This window comes from Olea europaea, chromosome 10, assembly GCF_002742605.1.
Source record: "Olea europaea var. sylvestris chromosome 10, O_europaea_v1, whole genome shotgun sequence".
NCBI lineage: Eukaryota > Viridiplantae > Streptophyta > Magnoliopsida > Lamiales > Oleaceae > Olea > Olea europaea.
In genome coordinates, this window is record NC_036246.1 from 33,251,650 (window position 1) to 33,269,077 (window position 17,428).

The following is a 17,428-nucleotide window of genomic DNA, read 5'->3' on the forward strand; positions in this document are numbered from 1 at the left end:
CATTTTGGTTTGAAGTTCCTTCATCTGAGCAGCCAAATTAACCATCAAAGAGTCTTCAACCATGACTTCGGAAGAGATTTCTTTCAACTCGTCCTCAGCCTTGTTGATCTCCATACGCAAAGACTCTTTCTCAAATACGGCTCGAAGATATTGAGTACTTTTGGCCTTTAGTTCAGCATTCTTGGCCAGCAAAGAAAGGACCTCGGAGTGGATAACCTTCAACGTCACTTTAAAATCGGTAGAAAGATTGAGCGAAGGAAGCGTCAGTGCTTGCTCCAACTTCGCATTCAGACGCTCAAGTTTATCCTTGTGTCTGGCAGCACTAGCCCTTCCAATGTCCATATCCATGAAGGACACGTACTCAAATATCGACTCCTTGAGGAACTTCAAATCTTCCTCTGAAGAAGCAGCAGGACGATCAGATGGAGTAGGGTGAGACGTCTGGACTTGCCCACAGGAAGGGAACAAGTCTTGGATAGAACGCACAATCTTGTCAGCATCCTGCAAAGAAAATGGCCAATATTAAAGATTCTCACTACAACGAACAAGATAGAAATAAAAGTGAAGCAAAGATTACCTCATCAACAATCGTGGAAGATGGCATGTCCTCAGCCAAGTCTGCCACCAACGATTCCTCCATTCGTGAGGACTTCCCTTTGTCTGAGCAAGAAGATGTTGCCACAACGGGCGGACTTATAGGAGTATCTGCAAAACTCAAGAGCAACGAATCAGAAACCAACAGCACAAGCAAAGGTAAGACATCAAAAGACTGAATTACCTTCTGCTTCGATGTTTGGGGGGTTAACGCCCTGAGAAGAAGGTGGTTCATCCATGGGTTGTGATGAGGACTCTGAGACTGAATATGTCTCTTTAAGTGTAGCCCCCTCATCAATCGATTTGGATGAAGCAGCCTCAGCGGAGGATGATGGAGCAGGAGCTGTCGATGCCAAAGCCTTTGAAGAAAAGGCTGAGCTTTTCTCAGAAGTCCAAAAGATCATCAGCACACAGAAAAATTTCAAGTATGGAAAAGTATGCTTGTGAGTAAACCAATTTAATTACCTTCCTCCTGACGATAAGAGGGGCATCATCATCATCATCAACATCATCCTCCGGAATGGGAGATGCTGAGACTGGTCATTTGCGGCTTGGGGCATTCTTGGCTATAGTAGGCTTGGTAGGGAGAGAAGAAGATGGACGAGCAGAATGTTTAGTGCGACGAGAAGGAGAAGGACTACGAACGGACAAAGGAGTGACTAAAACAGAAGGAGGGGAAGAAATGCTCGGCTGGTCTAGTGAATGAAAGGCAAGATTGGCATCAGTCGCAAATAATCTGCGCTTCACTGACGGCCAGAGCTATTCAAAAAGAGGGTGAATAGCGTGGCTAGAATTGAAGGGGGCTAATGAAAAATGGCTAGTTAAAAGAAGATTGCGAGCATTTATAGCCTCTGCCTCCGCCTTATTAATAGTATAAAAACGATCAATTAAGTTCCTTGAATAGTAAGGAGGAACAGGCCAAGTTTGGCCGAAACCAAGCTGGCGAGCAAAAAATTGGGGAGCATAAATTTCTACCCCCACCTTGGCATTGGTCACGGTTAAAATATCATGAAAAATCTCCCTCCCGGTTAAAAACTGGATCCAAATAAGCAGGGAGGTGCTCGCATTGTCTATAGTGGAGGGTGGATGTACATAGTTTGGAGTCAAAAAAGGAGGAAAAGGAAAAAAGGAAGAGATTGAATTCAAAGAATAAAAGAATGAAAAAATGTCCCTTTTGGACATATTTACAGGAGCCAAGGGCTCCATGGCTAGCCCATAACAGCTAGCAGAGGGGCGAGAGATTGATGGAGCACCAAGCAATGAAAAATAGGATCTCAACCACAGTTGAGTGAACCAGAGAGGTCCACTGCCAGTGGGAGATGCATCATTCTTCAATTGAGTTTGAAGAGAAGCCATGCCTCTATAAAGGGCAGCCAAAAAGAAAGAACATAGATTCAAAGGCCTGCCACGCGCCAATTCGTGCGCTATAGGTAAATAACTCAGGGAGGGCTTTATCTTGGCACACACAAAACGTATTTACAAAGCCAAACTAGAAGAAAGGCCACTCGCTCAGTATGGGAAGGCTCAGCGCTCGAATGATTGTGAAGGGTTTGCAGGCTTGAATAAGATTCGGTATAGATTTTACCAAACTTTGGGGCGCCACCAGAAACCAAGATACCAGGAAAAATGGTATCGTCCAAAGGTGGTAGATTCACCAAGGCCCCAACATCCCTTAAAGTAATAGACATGGGGCCAAGAGGGAAAATAAAGGTATTATACTCGGAAGACCAAAAACTCAAAGCAATCGAAAAGAGTGCTGAATCAAAAGTAGGGGGGCGAATAGAGTTTTCTAGCAAATCAGAAATCCTAGCGCTATCAAAAAGTGCCTTAATGGGGCCATGACCCACAAGACGAGCATGCCACCTACGGAAAGCTACATCAGATTTAGGTCAAGTGCGAATACCTCTTTCGCGAAGTGGCTCCAGCGGTAGAGAGTTTAGGAATGGAGGGCCTTGAGTGTAAGGAAACAGCTGACCCACCGCCGCTTGTTCAACTGTCTCCGTATTGTTGAAGAAAGGACCCAAGTAGAACTCATTACGTTCGACATCGGCGTGCGCGAGAAAACTCACGGTTATGTATGGACGACTCAGAAGTTTATGAAAGTCATCAAAACTAAAGGAGTCGTCAGCTTGAGATTGTGAAGTAGCCATTTGAGAAGGAACGAAGTTTTTCAGGGTTACGTAGCAGGGAAGCAAAAGATGAACAATAAATCGTGAGAGAGGCGCAAAAATTTGAGACGTGATTTAATGGTGCAGTGAAATGGCGTGTTTGGGGGTTATAAGGGTTTGCAAAACGACACACCTTTTCAAGTTATAGAAGAAAACAATGATTGAAATTCTTGGGAATTTCGAATGTTGCTGGAAACACAAAGTGAATATGGCAAAATTTAATAATTATTATTAATTCTGCCATATTGGGGGGTAATTGTTAACACATAAAAATTCAGTCCAAATCGAACAGCCCAAGGAGTGAAGCCCAATTGGAGAATCCCCAAATCAGATAACCCAAAGAACGAAGCTCAATCAAACAAATCAAGACGAAGGCCCAAATGGGAAGGCCCAAGAACGCGGTAACGCCATCGCCCAAATTTACAAGTCGCCCAGAATCTGAGCGAACGGAGTGCCATACAGTCGCCCAGAGCTGTTACTCTATTCTCGCCCAAACTTTCAAGTCGCCCAAGGTCTTAACAAACATAAAGCGTTGTGGTTATCAAGAAGTACAGTTATCAAAGCAGTTGTTAAAGTAGCCCTATCACGTTTCACGATTCAAGGAATTCAATCGAAAGCAGTTGAACGACGAAGAGTAATGGCAGCAGTTAAAAAAGGCAGTTTTCATGACAAGTTGGTCATTACGAGGAAAGTGGGCAGTTATAGGACGATCAAGCAGTTTTTAGCGGTTGATCACAAAGAGATCGTCCATGAAGTATAAAAGGGCGAAAAGACATATAGCAAAGGACCGAATCAAAAACTCTCGAACAGAGAACATGTAATTTTAATTTCCTTAGTTTTAGACTTAAACACTTTTTTCAGTAACTCGTGTGCTTGCACCCCTTGGAGGCACTTTGTTTTCGATTTTCAATTGTAAAGTCATCGCCAATAAAAGAACACCCCTTTTTGGGACTTTGTCTCAAGAGGTTTGTCCCTTACACAATCGTCTGATCCTTTTTAATTGTTAGCGACTAACCCGCGCGAAACACACACATTCTTTATTAAAATAATATTACACATAAATCAAAAAAATTTCCTTATTTCTCAACCATACATTTCACATCAATTTACTCTTCTGAATTACATTTTTATATAAAAATGCTTATCAAATACCCCCTAAAATTTGTACACAATGGTGCCCAAATAGATGCTAAAAGCTGGGGTCAATCGAGATCACGATAATTAGATTGATTAATTGCACAAACGTCAACTTATTTCGTTATTTATGTAATTTTCAAAAATACAACAACGCGATGTGTGGACATGGAAGATAATCGAATGTCTTTAAACTAAGCCCCTGTTTGTTTTTGTTTTAAAAGGAAAAATTAGATCCGGCTCTACAATCTTTCAAGTAGTATGAAATATTGACTCAACAACCCACTTAACCTTATAAGATTGGATCTTTCGTGACATTAGATATTTAAAAGTGTAAGTTACTTTCATGTGAATTAATGTTGGAGGACAAGATCATTAAATCGCTAATATTTTTCTAATCTTGACTTGAAAGTCGCATGCAATTTTCTCTTGTTGATTTTAGTTAAACGGAACCAAATCTCAAACTCAGTTTTGTAAAAAAATATATTTTATAATAGTAATTTTTAAAAAAAATGTGTATTTAAAAGGTAAGAAAATTTCTTAGGTTTATGTGTAAAATTATTTTTTGAGGAATAACTACTAGTGTTAAGTACCAGTTTATGTGGTAACTGCACGAGCACGACATTAAATGAAACAATATCACATGATTCATTTAATTAAATATATTAATTGTGACCACCTAAATTGGTATTAGATAGAATCATTTATTATTATTATTATTATTATTATTGGAGAACATAGATTTTAAAATGAATTTTTTGAAAATGGGGTTGAAACAGGACTTTAGACCCTTGAAAGTTATGAAATCTGTTTCCACATTTCCTGTCCTAATTTTTCTTATATCAAAGATTGCTTATTTTTTATTACATCTTTCTAATTTCACATCACAATGTAAAAAAATCTTAACCTCTAACTAGAAGGAATTAAAATTCAGATTTTAATCTAAATCAAAGTTAACAAATAATTTTAATCATATATATTTAGGATTCGCAACTTTGCACCCACAAATTTTTATTAATTTTTATTAAAATTTACGTAAATTTGATTTTAATCCCTACCAAACAGTGATTTATTTTAAATTTAAGAACTTGTTTGACACCATTAAAATAAAGTTCTTTTTTTAAACTTATTTTCAACTACATATTCTTACAGTAAAATATTCTGTACATGAACCCAATTTTTTTTTAAAATTTTTTAACCATATATTTTTTTGAGTTAATTGTTCCAATGGTTATTAAACTTTTATCCATGTCTTTGGTTGGTCACTGAAATTTAAAATGTCGAGTTTTGATCACTGAATTTAGATTAATATCTTCGATTGCTCACTAAACTAAGGTCTATGTCTTAGATTACTTACTGAAATTTAAAATATCGAGTTTTGGTCACTGAACTTTGAAATATACCATACGTTACTAACTAGCATAACTATTGAACATTGAAAAATATTGAGTTTACAGTGAGTAATGTACAACATTTTCAAAGTTCAGTGGTCAAAACTCGACAATTTAAACTTTAGTGATCAATCGAAGACATGGACCTAAATTCAATGACCAAAACTGGACATTTTAAAATTCAGTGACCAATCAAATACTTGAACTTAAATTTAGTGACCATTGGAACAATTAACTCATTTAAAACAAAAAAATTTACTATTTCTAGTTTTTTTTTTTTTTTTTTTTGTGAAAAAATTCATTGACAACATGGCTAATAGTATGTTTATAGGTAATTGATATGGTTAAATCCACCAAATTTTATACTAGGACTGCGTTTGATTGAAAAAATGAAATTTGTATGGGAAGAAAATAAATTCTAAATAATTCAATTGTCTAGAACTTATTTACATGAAAATTGTCAAGTAAATGTGTTCGATTAATTTAATTTTTAATATATAAAATATTATACTTGTTCATCTTTTATTAGTGGGTGATGAAAATAAGTGGATAGATGTGAAAGAGGGAGAGTGAATTTCATGGAAAATAAAATCCTACTCTCCATAAAGAAAATATTTTTCTTGATTTTGAAGAAAATATGGTCACATGACCAAAAGTATAAAATGTTTTCCATTGAAAAAAAATGTAAATCAAATAATATAAAAGTAAGAATTTTGATGGAAAAAATATATTTTTCTTAGAAAAATATTGACAATCAAACGCACCCTTAATGTCATCATAGCCACCCAATTTGATTTTATTTCACCATAACCATCCAATTTGGTTTTATTTCATCATTACTACTCAATTTCATATAATGTTTCATCTTGATCGTTCAATTTCTTTTCATCATTTTACTTAATTTTAAAATGGGTAAACGATAACTTTGCATTATATATAAAAAATAAATTTAAAAAAAAAGTTATTTTGAAAAAGTTAAAAAAAAAAAACTTATTTAAAAAAATGTTACTTCAAAAATAAAGTAAAAATTTATTTTAAAACAAAGCGTTACTTAAAAAAATAAAGAAAAACTTATTTTTAAAAAAAGTTTTAAAAATAAAATAAAAACTTATTTAAAAAAAATGTTACTAGAAAAATGAAAAAATATTATTTCTAAAAAAGTTACTTATAAAAAAATTTAAAAAATGTTTTTAATATTTAAAAAAAACTTATTTTTAAAAAAAATGTTACATAGAAAAATAAAATATAATAAAAACTTATTTTTGTTTTTTTTTTTTCAAATTCATTATATAGGAAAGTAAAGTTGCTATTTTTATTTTTATTTTTATTTTTTAAATTAGTTAAAATGGTGAAAAGAAAAATGATATTTGAATGGCTACATTAAGAAAATCAAATTGCGTCATCATAAGCCGCCGGTGAATTGAACCCGTTATTGAAAGGACTTCTCTCCCACTCCAACTCCAACTGCAAGTGCTCAAAATCTCTTAAATCTCCGGCTGTCACCGACAGGGGCACAGGGCGTAGCAAATAAAGAATCAAATTCTACTTAAAGCTACTAAATTTGATTCCGAGAGCGATGAGGAGTACAATCACAATAGGGAGATCTCTGCAGTTTTTTATTTTCTATTTCTCGGTTTTTCTTCTTCGATCAATTACAGGTTTGCCTTCTTTTCAACTAAGTAACTTTATGTATTAATTACTGGTAATTTTTCTAAAACATGGTATTTTTTGTGAACTTTGGAAATTTTATCTGTATCACTGTTAAGTTTTCCCCCCCGTAAATCTGAAATTTAGGTAGAATATAGATTTCCTTCCAGAGTTTATGCCTGACTAATTCCTAATTATATTGTATTAGTTTTATATTTGACGTCAATTTTTGGTTTTGCTTTGACGTTTCAAAAAATTGCGTTATTTTTCCAGATGTGGCTTTTGATGGGGATCGCATATGAAAAAATTGGAAATCTTTAAATATGGGTGGACCGTGAACTTCTGCCACTTTTCGTTGTTTCTATTATTACTTGAATCTAAATTTGGTTGTTTGTTTTAAGTGTACGGAACTACTAAAATCGGTGAACTCGATTTTCACAAAATGTAGACAGATCAGGAGTAATGTCTTGTAAGTTTCAAGTCTCTAGTTTTCCTGATGATTTTTTTAGCATTTTTAACGTTATAACATATTATTTTGGGTACTTTTGCTGATATTGTTGCTATCATTTCTTATTATGCTTGAGATTTCATTGTTTAGATACAGTTTGATTTGACAGTTCAACCAATTAACTGTAATAGAGTAATCTATCAAAATTTGAGCTGTTCTTCGATTTAGTAGAAACATTTGTCATCAAATTTAGATTTATCACACTTTCTCTACTTTTCTATATTGTTCTACTTAAATCTCAAAAAACATCTTTAGCTTTTTTGTTCTTTTGTATTATAAACATTGAGTCGCTCTTGATGCAGCTACTAATGATGGATAAAATCATAAGCTTTCTAGCTGAAATAATCCAATGGTAATTGGAATCAAGGATTTTTCTTTATAGTCAATGTTAAATACTGGAGAATCATTAGCACAGGGAAAGGAAATGATTTTTTTTTTTTTTTTTTTTTTTATGTTACAGCTTCAGCGCACAATATAAATTAAGGATCTTTTCAACACAAGTTTTATCTTAATCATTTTTATTATTATTTTCCATTTAATTAGGAGTAACGTATTGAATGTCTATGATGTCTTTTTAGGACTAGCAGACAGCTCATCAACATCAAATTCCGAGAATGGAATGGAAGCTGTGAGTAAGAAGTCATCTAGTAGATCTGTTGGATTGGAAATACTCCTCATATGCATTGGGCTGTTGGCCGCAATTGCATTTTCTGTTTTCTTATTCAAGCTGTGGCAAAGGAAGAAGAGAGAGGAGCAACATGCGCGTCTTCTAAAGCTTTTTGAAGAAGATGATGAGCTCGAAGTCGAACTTGGTATCCGTGATTGAGATTGGATTTTTTTCTTGTGTATTCAGATGTAATTAGTGGAGCTTCATTGCAAATCTGACTCTCTTTTCATCATGTCGTAGATGGTTCTACTTTTGAGGTTATTTACGAAAGGCAAGTTTCTTGCTTTCTTAATTTCTACAGGCGTATCTTTATTTATGGATTTGGTCGTTGAAATGTTTGAAGTTGATCGAATTGTTCAAATATTTACATATGATGAATGTTCTAAGGTCTTAACTGTAATTACGTGGCTTGCCTGCACATGAAATGTATTGATGCGATAATAAGAAGTTCTAGAATCTGCATATCTACATTAGCCTAAAAGAACTCATTTCCTTCTCCTGCCACCAAATAAATAAAACAATAAGAATAAGAACCTTGTCTGGGTTATGGTGACATACACGACTTCAAGCTGGTGTAAGAATGTAAGAGTCGTGACTACAGCCAGGACTGATACATCATAAGTGAATTTCTTGACTGTTTAGACTCCTTTTTGTTTACATTATATATATTTTAGCGGATATGAAGTTCTTAAGTTCATACCAGTCATCAAAGTTATCACCTGTTGTTGTGTTGCGGAAGGACATTTAAGCTCTCTCTGTATCTTGTTTAACGAGCTTGGTGTTTCGCTTGTTTTATTTGTTTTGTCATTAAAGCAAATTAGGTAGCTACTGATACAATTCCACTTTACTAATAGTATGAATAAATAAGAATAATAACAGCGATTACATAGTTAATGGAGGAACTTGTTTTCTCTGTAAGTGATTATTTTAGGTAGTGAGTTCGATCATTAACAAGGAAAGGGGAGCTGAAGACGATGTAATGCACAAAATTAGAATGCTTTGAATGCAATGGAGAAGTGTTAACACGATTCTGTGTGATAGAAAGCTTTTGGAAGATAGAAAGATCAGTTATTTAGTGTCGTGATTAAACTTATTATCCTCATGGTCCTGAGTGTTGGGCTGTGAAATAACAAATTCATAAAATGCAGTGGAATTAGGATTATTAAGATGGATGGGTGGTCGTACTAAACTAGGCAAGTCAAGAAATGAGAATACACACAATGGAATAAAATAAGAGGAGAGGACCAAGGTGGTTAGTTGCTTCGCACCTTGATTCTTTGGATAATAAAATGAATTGATATATAGCCAACCCAAATGTCTTTTGAGAACAAGGTTTAATTTATCGTTATTGTCATTGCTTGAACGAAAAACAATGCTTATCTTGAGGTTATGCTAGTAGCTTTTCGTGTTACATTGAAATAAATTAGATAGCTGCTGGTGGAAGGGTTCTATCTCTGTTTCTGCTCTTGTGGCAAATGCCTGCATTTTTATTTATTTATTTTTTGGTTTAATCACAGTTTTATTTTTGGTATTATGTTTCAGAACTGAAATTGCCGTTTCTTTATATAGAGTGACTTGTGAATCATTTTTGGTATTCTTAATTACTTTTGTTAAACAAGTAGAATGATTTTTTTTTTAATTGCTAGACTAGAAATTCATTGTTTGACCTTGATTATCGTATTAAAATGAGACCTTTAGGACTTGTGCCCGATTTAGTGTATTTGTGGAAACTCGTTTCAAGAATCATGTCTATGTCTTGCCTGTAGGAGTATTTGCAATCACTGATCCCTGGTGAGCATTTTTTAGGTTTGGCCAGGTCTATTAGGTCTTAAAATTACCACCAAATTTTATTAGAATAATACTACATGTACACTTTAAGGTGTACACACGGGGTTATACTTCTCTCACATGGAGGACTCACAAATATTTTAATGTATATGGAACAGTCCCCCTCTATGTGAGGGGGTGTAAACCCATATGTATACCATTATGTACACGCAGCATCACTCATTTCATTACGTTACATGAACTACTTGTTTCTAATTTTCTTACAGAAAATTTTAGTAAGAAAGTGGAAAAGTGTTTTGGACTTTACTCGGGATAGAAGGAGATAGAGATGGATAGACTATCTTCCTTCCATTGACCCCTCTTCTCTATAAAAAAAACTATCCCATCCCCCATGTCAACTCTTTCTCCTCTCTGAAAGGTAAAAACGATTAAAAAGAGATGTTTCTACCTTTTGGAGAGAGAGGGGGGATTTCTAGCCATCTAAAAGGAATTATTACATTAGAACCTCTAAAAAATGTACATTGATGAAAGTTATATTTCTATCAAAATCATACTATTAATCAAAACACTCGACTCATCATCACTACTTCAAATGGAAACTTCCCCCATCTTTTTTTAAGTCGTGCTATCCATCGTACCACTGACCATATAAGTTGATCGTAGGCCCCACCACTTCAAATGGAAACTTTCCTCATCTTTCATGTAGTGCTCTTGTACCATCGACTGTCACACTTCAAATGGACAAAGTGTAGTTTATTTTACCATCGACTCTATTTATTTATTGAATTTACCTTAATGGATTTTTATTCTTATACGTAACACAATGAAAAGTGAAGACCAACAAGTTGGTATGGGAGCAAAGGAAGGAATTTTCAACTAAAATGCACAGTTGAATTAAAACTCAATAGTATAAAATTAAGAAATGTAATTTGACAATCGACCTTGAAGAATTCAGATAAAAAGCATGATGCGGCCAAGTTAAAGTTGAAGAGAGCTCGGGTGCAGCCGTATCCAGTTATTAAAGTAATAATAAATAAAATGTAAACTAGCCAATAAAAGTCACACGACATTAACAGCAAAACTTGATGTTTATAACAGATAAAACAGCGTTCCAATATTAATCTCTAAAGACAATTTGAGGAAGACAAAATACAGGAACCCGAGTAACAATATATGTTCTAACAATCTTAAAAGTACGTCATTTATCTAGAAGACAAGCTCGTGAGGTTTCATTCCAGCCTTTAGAGAGAATCTTGCACCCAAATAGAACTTCAATTCTGGAACACACTCAATAGCTTTTAACAAATCTGCATCAACAGCTTTCTGATCATCTTTCTTCTCTGCTGGGAGCACATTCTTCTCCTACATTACAGAGAACGTCAAACCAATCAATAAAAAGGAAGAATAAATATAACCACAAAAAATAACAGGATAATTATTTTTCGAAGGCAAACCTCTTTTTCTGCCTCGAAGAATTCAGTTTCGCCCTTCTTCTTCTTTTTCTCAGCTTGCTTAGCAAAGTACTTGTCATCGAACTTCTCCACATTCACCCCAGAGATGTCAACCTTTGTTGAAGTAGCAACAACATAGGCCTGGTTGACACGTCTTAGAGGAACACCATTGATCTTGAATGGTCCTATGCGACAATTTAAAAAATTTTAAAATAATTGCAATGCAGCAGAAGGTGATTCAAAGAGCTATTTCTACATGAATTACCGGTTGATCAAAGAAATAACTATTTCAAAAAAGTACATAATGAGTGCACAGCATGAGACGATGGACAAAATTCTATAGAACTTGAATAGCAAACAACCTTGAAAGTCGTACTTCAATCGCACCCTAGATGATCATGGCCGAACACAAACTAATACTATATTTTACAGCCTTGAAGATTGCATATAAGATAAAAACGTTCCCAAAAAAGCTTTGCAACAATATACACACATTTTGATAAAGCTTGGCATCATCATGTGATTTGTCTTAGGAATTGAGGAATTCAGTAGATATTTAAATAAACAGCCTAAAAACCGATCAGAGCTAAGCATAAAAGTAAAAAGTGAAACTTAAACTGATCAATATACTATCCTGATTGAGAAACGAGTTCAGATTCAAGCTTCTATGGGAAGCTCACATCACTAGAATGACATTGCTGGTTAGGATACCTTCAGGTTATCTTATTAGTCACCATCATGGTGACAAAACATGACTTGATAAAAAGGGATACCATTTAATTATGCTTTACAAGTATTTTCAGGAGTTCTTTGAAAATAATAAACGATTTTCTCATGGCTAAACCCAAGAGGCTATGGCAGAGAGCCTGTGAAATGCCCTCTTTCAACTAGTGGGAGTCAACAAAATAAAGTTGCAACCACAGCATCAAGAAGGGCTCTTTCTGCGACAATTTTAAACCACTTACAGGCTTACAGCTCACACCAATATTAGTGAATAGTCATAAGGAAAACAAAAATACAAGAATCATGCATATAAATTCACCCTAAAAGTCAAAAAGTGTCTGAAACAGAGAAAACAATAGTTCATAAAAACATTTTCCATACCAAACTACAACAATGATCACATGATTTAGTGTCAATTAAACATACAGGAGCCTATTCAATTAAAAATTAAGATAATCATGTAACATATTCATACTTCACGGACGTGGCGGGGATAATAACATTTGCACAACGGTTTTCCAAACACAATTCAAATTGTTATTTACAATTGTGGCATTGACACGATGATCTGGGTTAGGGATGGAAAATTCATATTTGTTTTCGCTCAGCACACAATAAATTAGCAACAAATATTTATAATGTACATTCACATAAAGCTAGTTAAGAAAGCAAATATTTATATATAAGGACACTAACCGGTAACAAGCAACAATCCAGAAGCAAGCTGCTTCAAGAAAACAACACGCTTCCCCTTAAATCTTCCAGTCAATATGATCAACACTGTCCCTGTAGTAATGCTTGCCCTATACCCAAGAAACATTAAAAAATAAAATTATTGCAAACTATAAAAAATTACAAGTTATATCTCAATTGAAACAAAAGCAAAACAAAATAATGAAATAAAGGAATCTAAACAGTAGAAAGCATAACCCAAATGGGCCAAATCTCAAATGAAACATGAAAACAAAAATAAGCAAATCTGAATAGTACCTAAGTTTTGTGGGCTTGTGCTTGCGCTTGTTGGAAAGCGGCTTCTTGACATCATCAGCAGGGTAGAATTTGGGAGCCTTCTCGGCGGCTGGCTCAGCAGCTACAGATTTCTTTTCGTGGGTTGGGAATTTGCCTCCGTTCTTGGCCTTGATAGCCCAGAGTCCCCTCTTGTGGTACATCTGAGAACGTGAGTACTTTCCGACCCCACGGATCAATTCCGGGTTACGTGTCACTCTCTGTGTCTTGGGCGCCATTGGAGATGAACTGTGTGTCGCGTGTGACTTGTGAAGCGAGGCGAGAGGAGAGTAAACAAGTAAAAACCTAAATGCAGGGAGATATAGACGTGTGTTGTTAAACCCTAGTTTGATTATGGCCCTGGACTTTAATTTATTGGGCCTGGGAAATGAGAAAAATCGGTTATATGGGCTTGGTGTGTTCAAATGACACAAATGGCCTATTATAGTTTTGGAATTAAATTATGGGAAAATTACTGAGAACCCTTCAACTCGAGTTTATATTTCAAAAATAGGAGAAATTAATTTTAGTTTCACTAATCAGGTGGTAAATAAGATTAAATAAAATTATAAAATTAAATTAATATACCTACCTACCCCACTCTCGACCACACTACACCTTTAATCATTTCCTCCTTCCATCTCTACAAAACTCTATCTCTATTATCCATTCTCTCTCTACAGTCTCTTTAGGCGGCACCTCTCACTATCTTTCGATAGCTTATTCCCCAGCACCACCGCCATAGTTAGAACTGGATTTTTTATCAAAGAACAAGGAGTCAGGATTTTGGGAGCCATCATCTTCGGCCAGTAGAAGATCCAAAACTAAGTCTGCGATCAGATTTTCAGTTTTGACAAGTGGTCTATGTGTTTCATATTGACTTCGGTCTCCGCCCAGTAGAAGATTCAACACTGATAATTTGATCGTAGACTCACCAATGGAGGCGATGGTTGCTATACCCGGCTTTACTCGCATCACTATCGCGCTTCATTAACGGACTAACCCGCTACTACGTGCAGCTCTTTCCCTCCTTCCACTCCCGTTCTCCATTTGTCTAACCATGAGCGAAACATCTCCATTTTCTCTCTTTCCCTCATTCTACCCACTTTTTTTATTTTTGGATCTGTGGTTTGGCTGGGTGGTGTAATGCTTGCGGTGATGGTGGTGCTAGTGTTGGTGGAAGTGCAAGTAGTAGTCGTGCAGGTAGTCCTTTTCTCTAGTCATAGGTGTTATGTTTGTGGTGTCGATTGTGGTAGTTAGGTGGTGGTGGTTGTGGTTGTGTGAGATTATGATGCTGTGTGAGATACAGATTGTGCAAGTGGTGAAGTGATAGTGTTGGGTACAATAGTGTTCGGCACAAGTGGCGATGCTGTTAGGTTGTGTTGGTGGTGTGGTGCAGTACGGTGCGATGCCAATGGTTTCGTAGTTGGTAGTACATGTGGTTCTAGTGAGATGGTGTACGTTTGGTTGCCGATATTAGGAATGGTGGTAAGTGACCAAATCTATCTTCATTGTGACTGCCTGTGACTAGATTTGTGTTAACTGTGACTGTATGTGACTTGATTACATGTAATCACAAATTAGACTAATATGCTCACAGACGGTCACACTGATGACAAATTTAGCCATGAGCACATAAGGTTATAGTTCATACGTTACGGGTCACAATCCACCATTAAAGTCATAGTTCATTAGTCACATGTTTGAGTTCACAAATCACAGTTATTTCATGTAACTCATAAATCGATATAAACAGGTCACAGATCAATATTAATAGGTCACATGTCGTTTTGTAAAAGTCACTGATCAATTTATAGGTTACATTTTATGTTACAAGTCACGGGTCGAAAATCATATTTTGTTTGTCATAATGTACACAGGTCACAGGTTAATTTCCAAAAAAGCAAAAAAGGATTTATGAATTTAATATATTTAATTACAAAAATATTTTTTTTGATTAATTATTTCATAACTAAAATTTAATAGTATTTGATTTTTGAAATTTTAAACTTTATTTCTTAATTTTGAAATTGATCATATGCATATTCTTCCCACCTAATTAGGTCACAGATTCAATAGAACTGGTCACAGATCTGAAAAAAATGGTCACAGGTCATTGTCAAAAAAGAAGAAAAAAAAAAGGGTAGTCGTCGCAAAAGTAAGCGGTCATCGGAATAGTCGATGAAAAGTTTATCGGAGCCGTCGTCGAAATTTTCGCTGGAGGGGTTGCTGGAATTGTCGCCAGTGCCGGAGCAATCACCGGAATTGTTGCTGGAGCAATCGTCGGAGAAGTTGTCGGGGTGGGGTGGGGTGGAGAGAGAAAGAGAAGGGTTTGATGTGATGGTGAGTGAGTTGGAGGTGCGTGAGTAGGTAGATTAATTATACTATATTATAATTAAATATTTAAAAAAATTAATTATAACCTGATTTTTGAAAGATTTTTAGAAGTTTTAATTTTGAAATATGATTTTTAAATGCTTAAATTATAACGATAAATTATCAATTGGTAAGAGAGAATTAACTTAGAATCCTTTTTTGATTAAATTCAGGCCAGTGTGTGCTGACCATCACGGGCTCTTACAACTGAGTCTAGCACGTTTCTCTGGTAGAGATATGTTAAATGGAGCTTGACCCGTGATTATAAGTGCTAAATATAGATTATCTGACATATTTTGACACCTTCAAATATATTAATATTCCGTTCAAATGATGTAATCTGAAGACAAGGCATAGTGCATTTATATTTTGATATTGCTATATTATAGCTACTGAGACGAGAATTACATGGGAAAGACCAAAATATGAAAACGAATAAGATTTAGCCTTTGTTTGTCAACCGTTCTTTTACATTTTATCACATTATTTTTTCTAGAGTATTCATTTTCAATCACATATTTTTCATTAAAATAATATTATATATAAATAAAAAAAATTCCTTCTTTTTTAACTACATATTTCAACATCAATCAACATTCCATACTCCAATTTTTGAAATTAAAGGGCCACAAACAAGGCCTTAATCTTTCGAGAATTATTTGAAAACGATCTTGTTTCCTCTAGCATAATTTCATAATTAATATTATTGATAGTTAAAAACTTTCTGACATTACTGTTCCACTTTCGTTTATGATCGATCTTATTAGCAAATCATTTTTATTTGCATTGAAAAAAGTTCACCATTTTCACTATTAAGGATGAAGTCAGGACTTGATCGAGTAGGTAATTATGCAAAAAGTAAAAATAAAAATTCCAAGACTATACCTTAAGTAATAATACATTCTTAAAGAAAAAATAAAGTTGGTAGGATCTCAAGTAATCGTTTCATATGAGAGGCCATAAATTTTCCCAAATCACATTAACCTTTACGCTATTAAATTCATCAACTGTTACCATCTTCACTCGACATTTTTATTTGAGAATCAACTCGCCTAATGATTTTAAAAAATGAAGGAATCGCAAATTATTTACAAAGAGAGGAAAATTCCAAAATCCAATCGAGGCAATCGCCCCCCACAAGAATCCTAATGGTAGAGGTACAATCCCAATGATCAAAACTTCATATAAATTTTTTTCTTTTTCTTTCATTTAGAATATACGTCAAAGCCACGCAAGTAGACCTTGTTAACGACGCATTATTAGGAATGGATTCAATCAGCGGATTCCTCTTGCCTACAGGATTCAAGATGGCCACGCTAGTCCAGCCCTTATTTGCCCCTCATTTTGAATGGTGAGCGAGACGAGTCTTTTTCAGTTTTTTTTTTTTTTTTTTTGAAATTTTATATTTAAACTAGTCATTTACTCGTGCAATGCACGGGCAGAGTTATTTTAAAAGTAATATTAGCGTGTTAAATATGTTGAATTCTCGTGAACTACATCTTCAACTCAATATTTACTCGAACTGAGCAAACTGATGTGAAGAAGTTCGATTGGATCAAAGTAGTAAAATGAAAAATCATAGACAATTGGATGAAGTTAAAATCAAACACACTATATATTAAAAGCATTTTTAATACAGAAGCAAATGAATCAGGAGCAATTTAGAAATTTCTTTGTACGCTCATGAGACATAGGTAGATATATACAACATGGTTAGTTGGACATGAGCACGATTTCATAACTACATAACTATAATAGTTCCCAACAAATTATATAGCACCTCTAAAAATATAGATTTAGCATTGAACATACCAGGTATACACGTGCAGTGTTTTAGCCATAAGAAATAACTCCATGTGAAATAAGCAAAAGTATTTGTGGTCAATGAAATTAGAGCGCGGTTGTCCAGCAAGCTGATGAAATTTAGTAGTAATAAAAAATAAGAAATACAAAGAAATTGATAGAAACGTAAAATA

At 34.8% G+C, this 17,428-nt stretch overlaps 2 protein-coding genes across 2 annotated transcripts; one reads left to right on the forward strand and one right to left on the reverse strand.

The window, feature by feature from the left end:
- Positions 1-6,677: 6,677 nt before the first annotated feature.
- Positions 6,678-8,509, forward strand: LOC111401899. The gene is made up of 2 exons (XM_023029873.1): positions 6,678-6,945; positions 8,021-8,509. The coding sequence occupies exons 1-2, from the start codon at positions 6,864-6,866 to the stop codon at positions 8,266-8,268; spliced, it is 330 nt and encodes a 109-aa protein (XP_022885641.1). The 5' UTR covers positions 6,678-6,863; the 3' UTR covers positions 8,269-8,509.
- Positions 8,510-10,942: 2,433 nt separating this feature from the next.
- On the reverse strand, positions 10,943-13,389 carry LOC111401900 (60S ribosomal protein L6-like). Its single transcript, XM_023029875.1, has 4 exons — positions 13,062-13,389; positions 12,768-12,874; positions 11,352-11,533; positions 10,943-11,259 (listed from the first exon to the last, which is right to left on the reverse strand). The coding sequence occupies exons 1-4, from the start codon at positions 13,313-13,315 to the stop codon at positions 11,104-11,106; spliced, it is 699 nt and encodes a 232-aa protein (XP_022885643.1). The 5' UTR covers positions 13,316-13,389; the 3' UTR covers positions 10,943-11,103.
- Positions 13,390-17,428: the final 4,039 nt, after the last annotated feature.

Bases quoted from the DNA above. Each gene is read 5' to 3' on its own strand.
- LOC111401899 (XM_023029873.1), top strand. From the start codon at position 6,864: ATGAGGAGTACAATCACAATAGGGAGATCTCTGCAGTTTTTTATTTTC. The intron at 6,946-8,020 runs GTTTGCCTTCTT...ATGTCTTTTTAG, and splicing joins TCTTCTTCGATCAATTACAG to GACTAGCAGACAGCTCATCA.
- LOC111401900 (XM_023029875.1), bottom strand. From the start codon at position 13,315: ATGGCGCCCAAGACACAGAGAGTGACACGTAACCCGGAATTGATCCGT. The intron at 12,875-13,061 runs GTACTATTCAGA...TCTTGGGTATAG, and splicing joins CACAAGCCCACAAAACTTAG to GGCAAGCATTACTACAGGGA. The intron at 11,534-12,767 runs GTTAGTGTCCTT...ATTGTCGCATAG, and splicing joins TGGATTGTTGCTTGTTACCG to GACCATTCAAGATCAATGGT.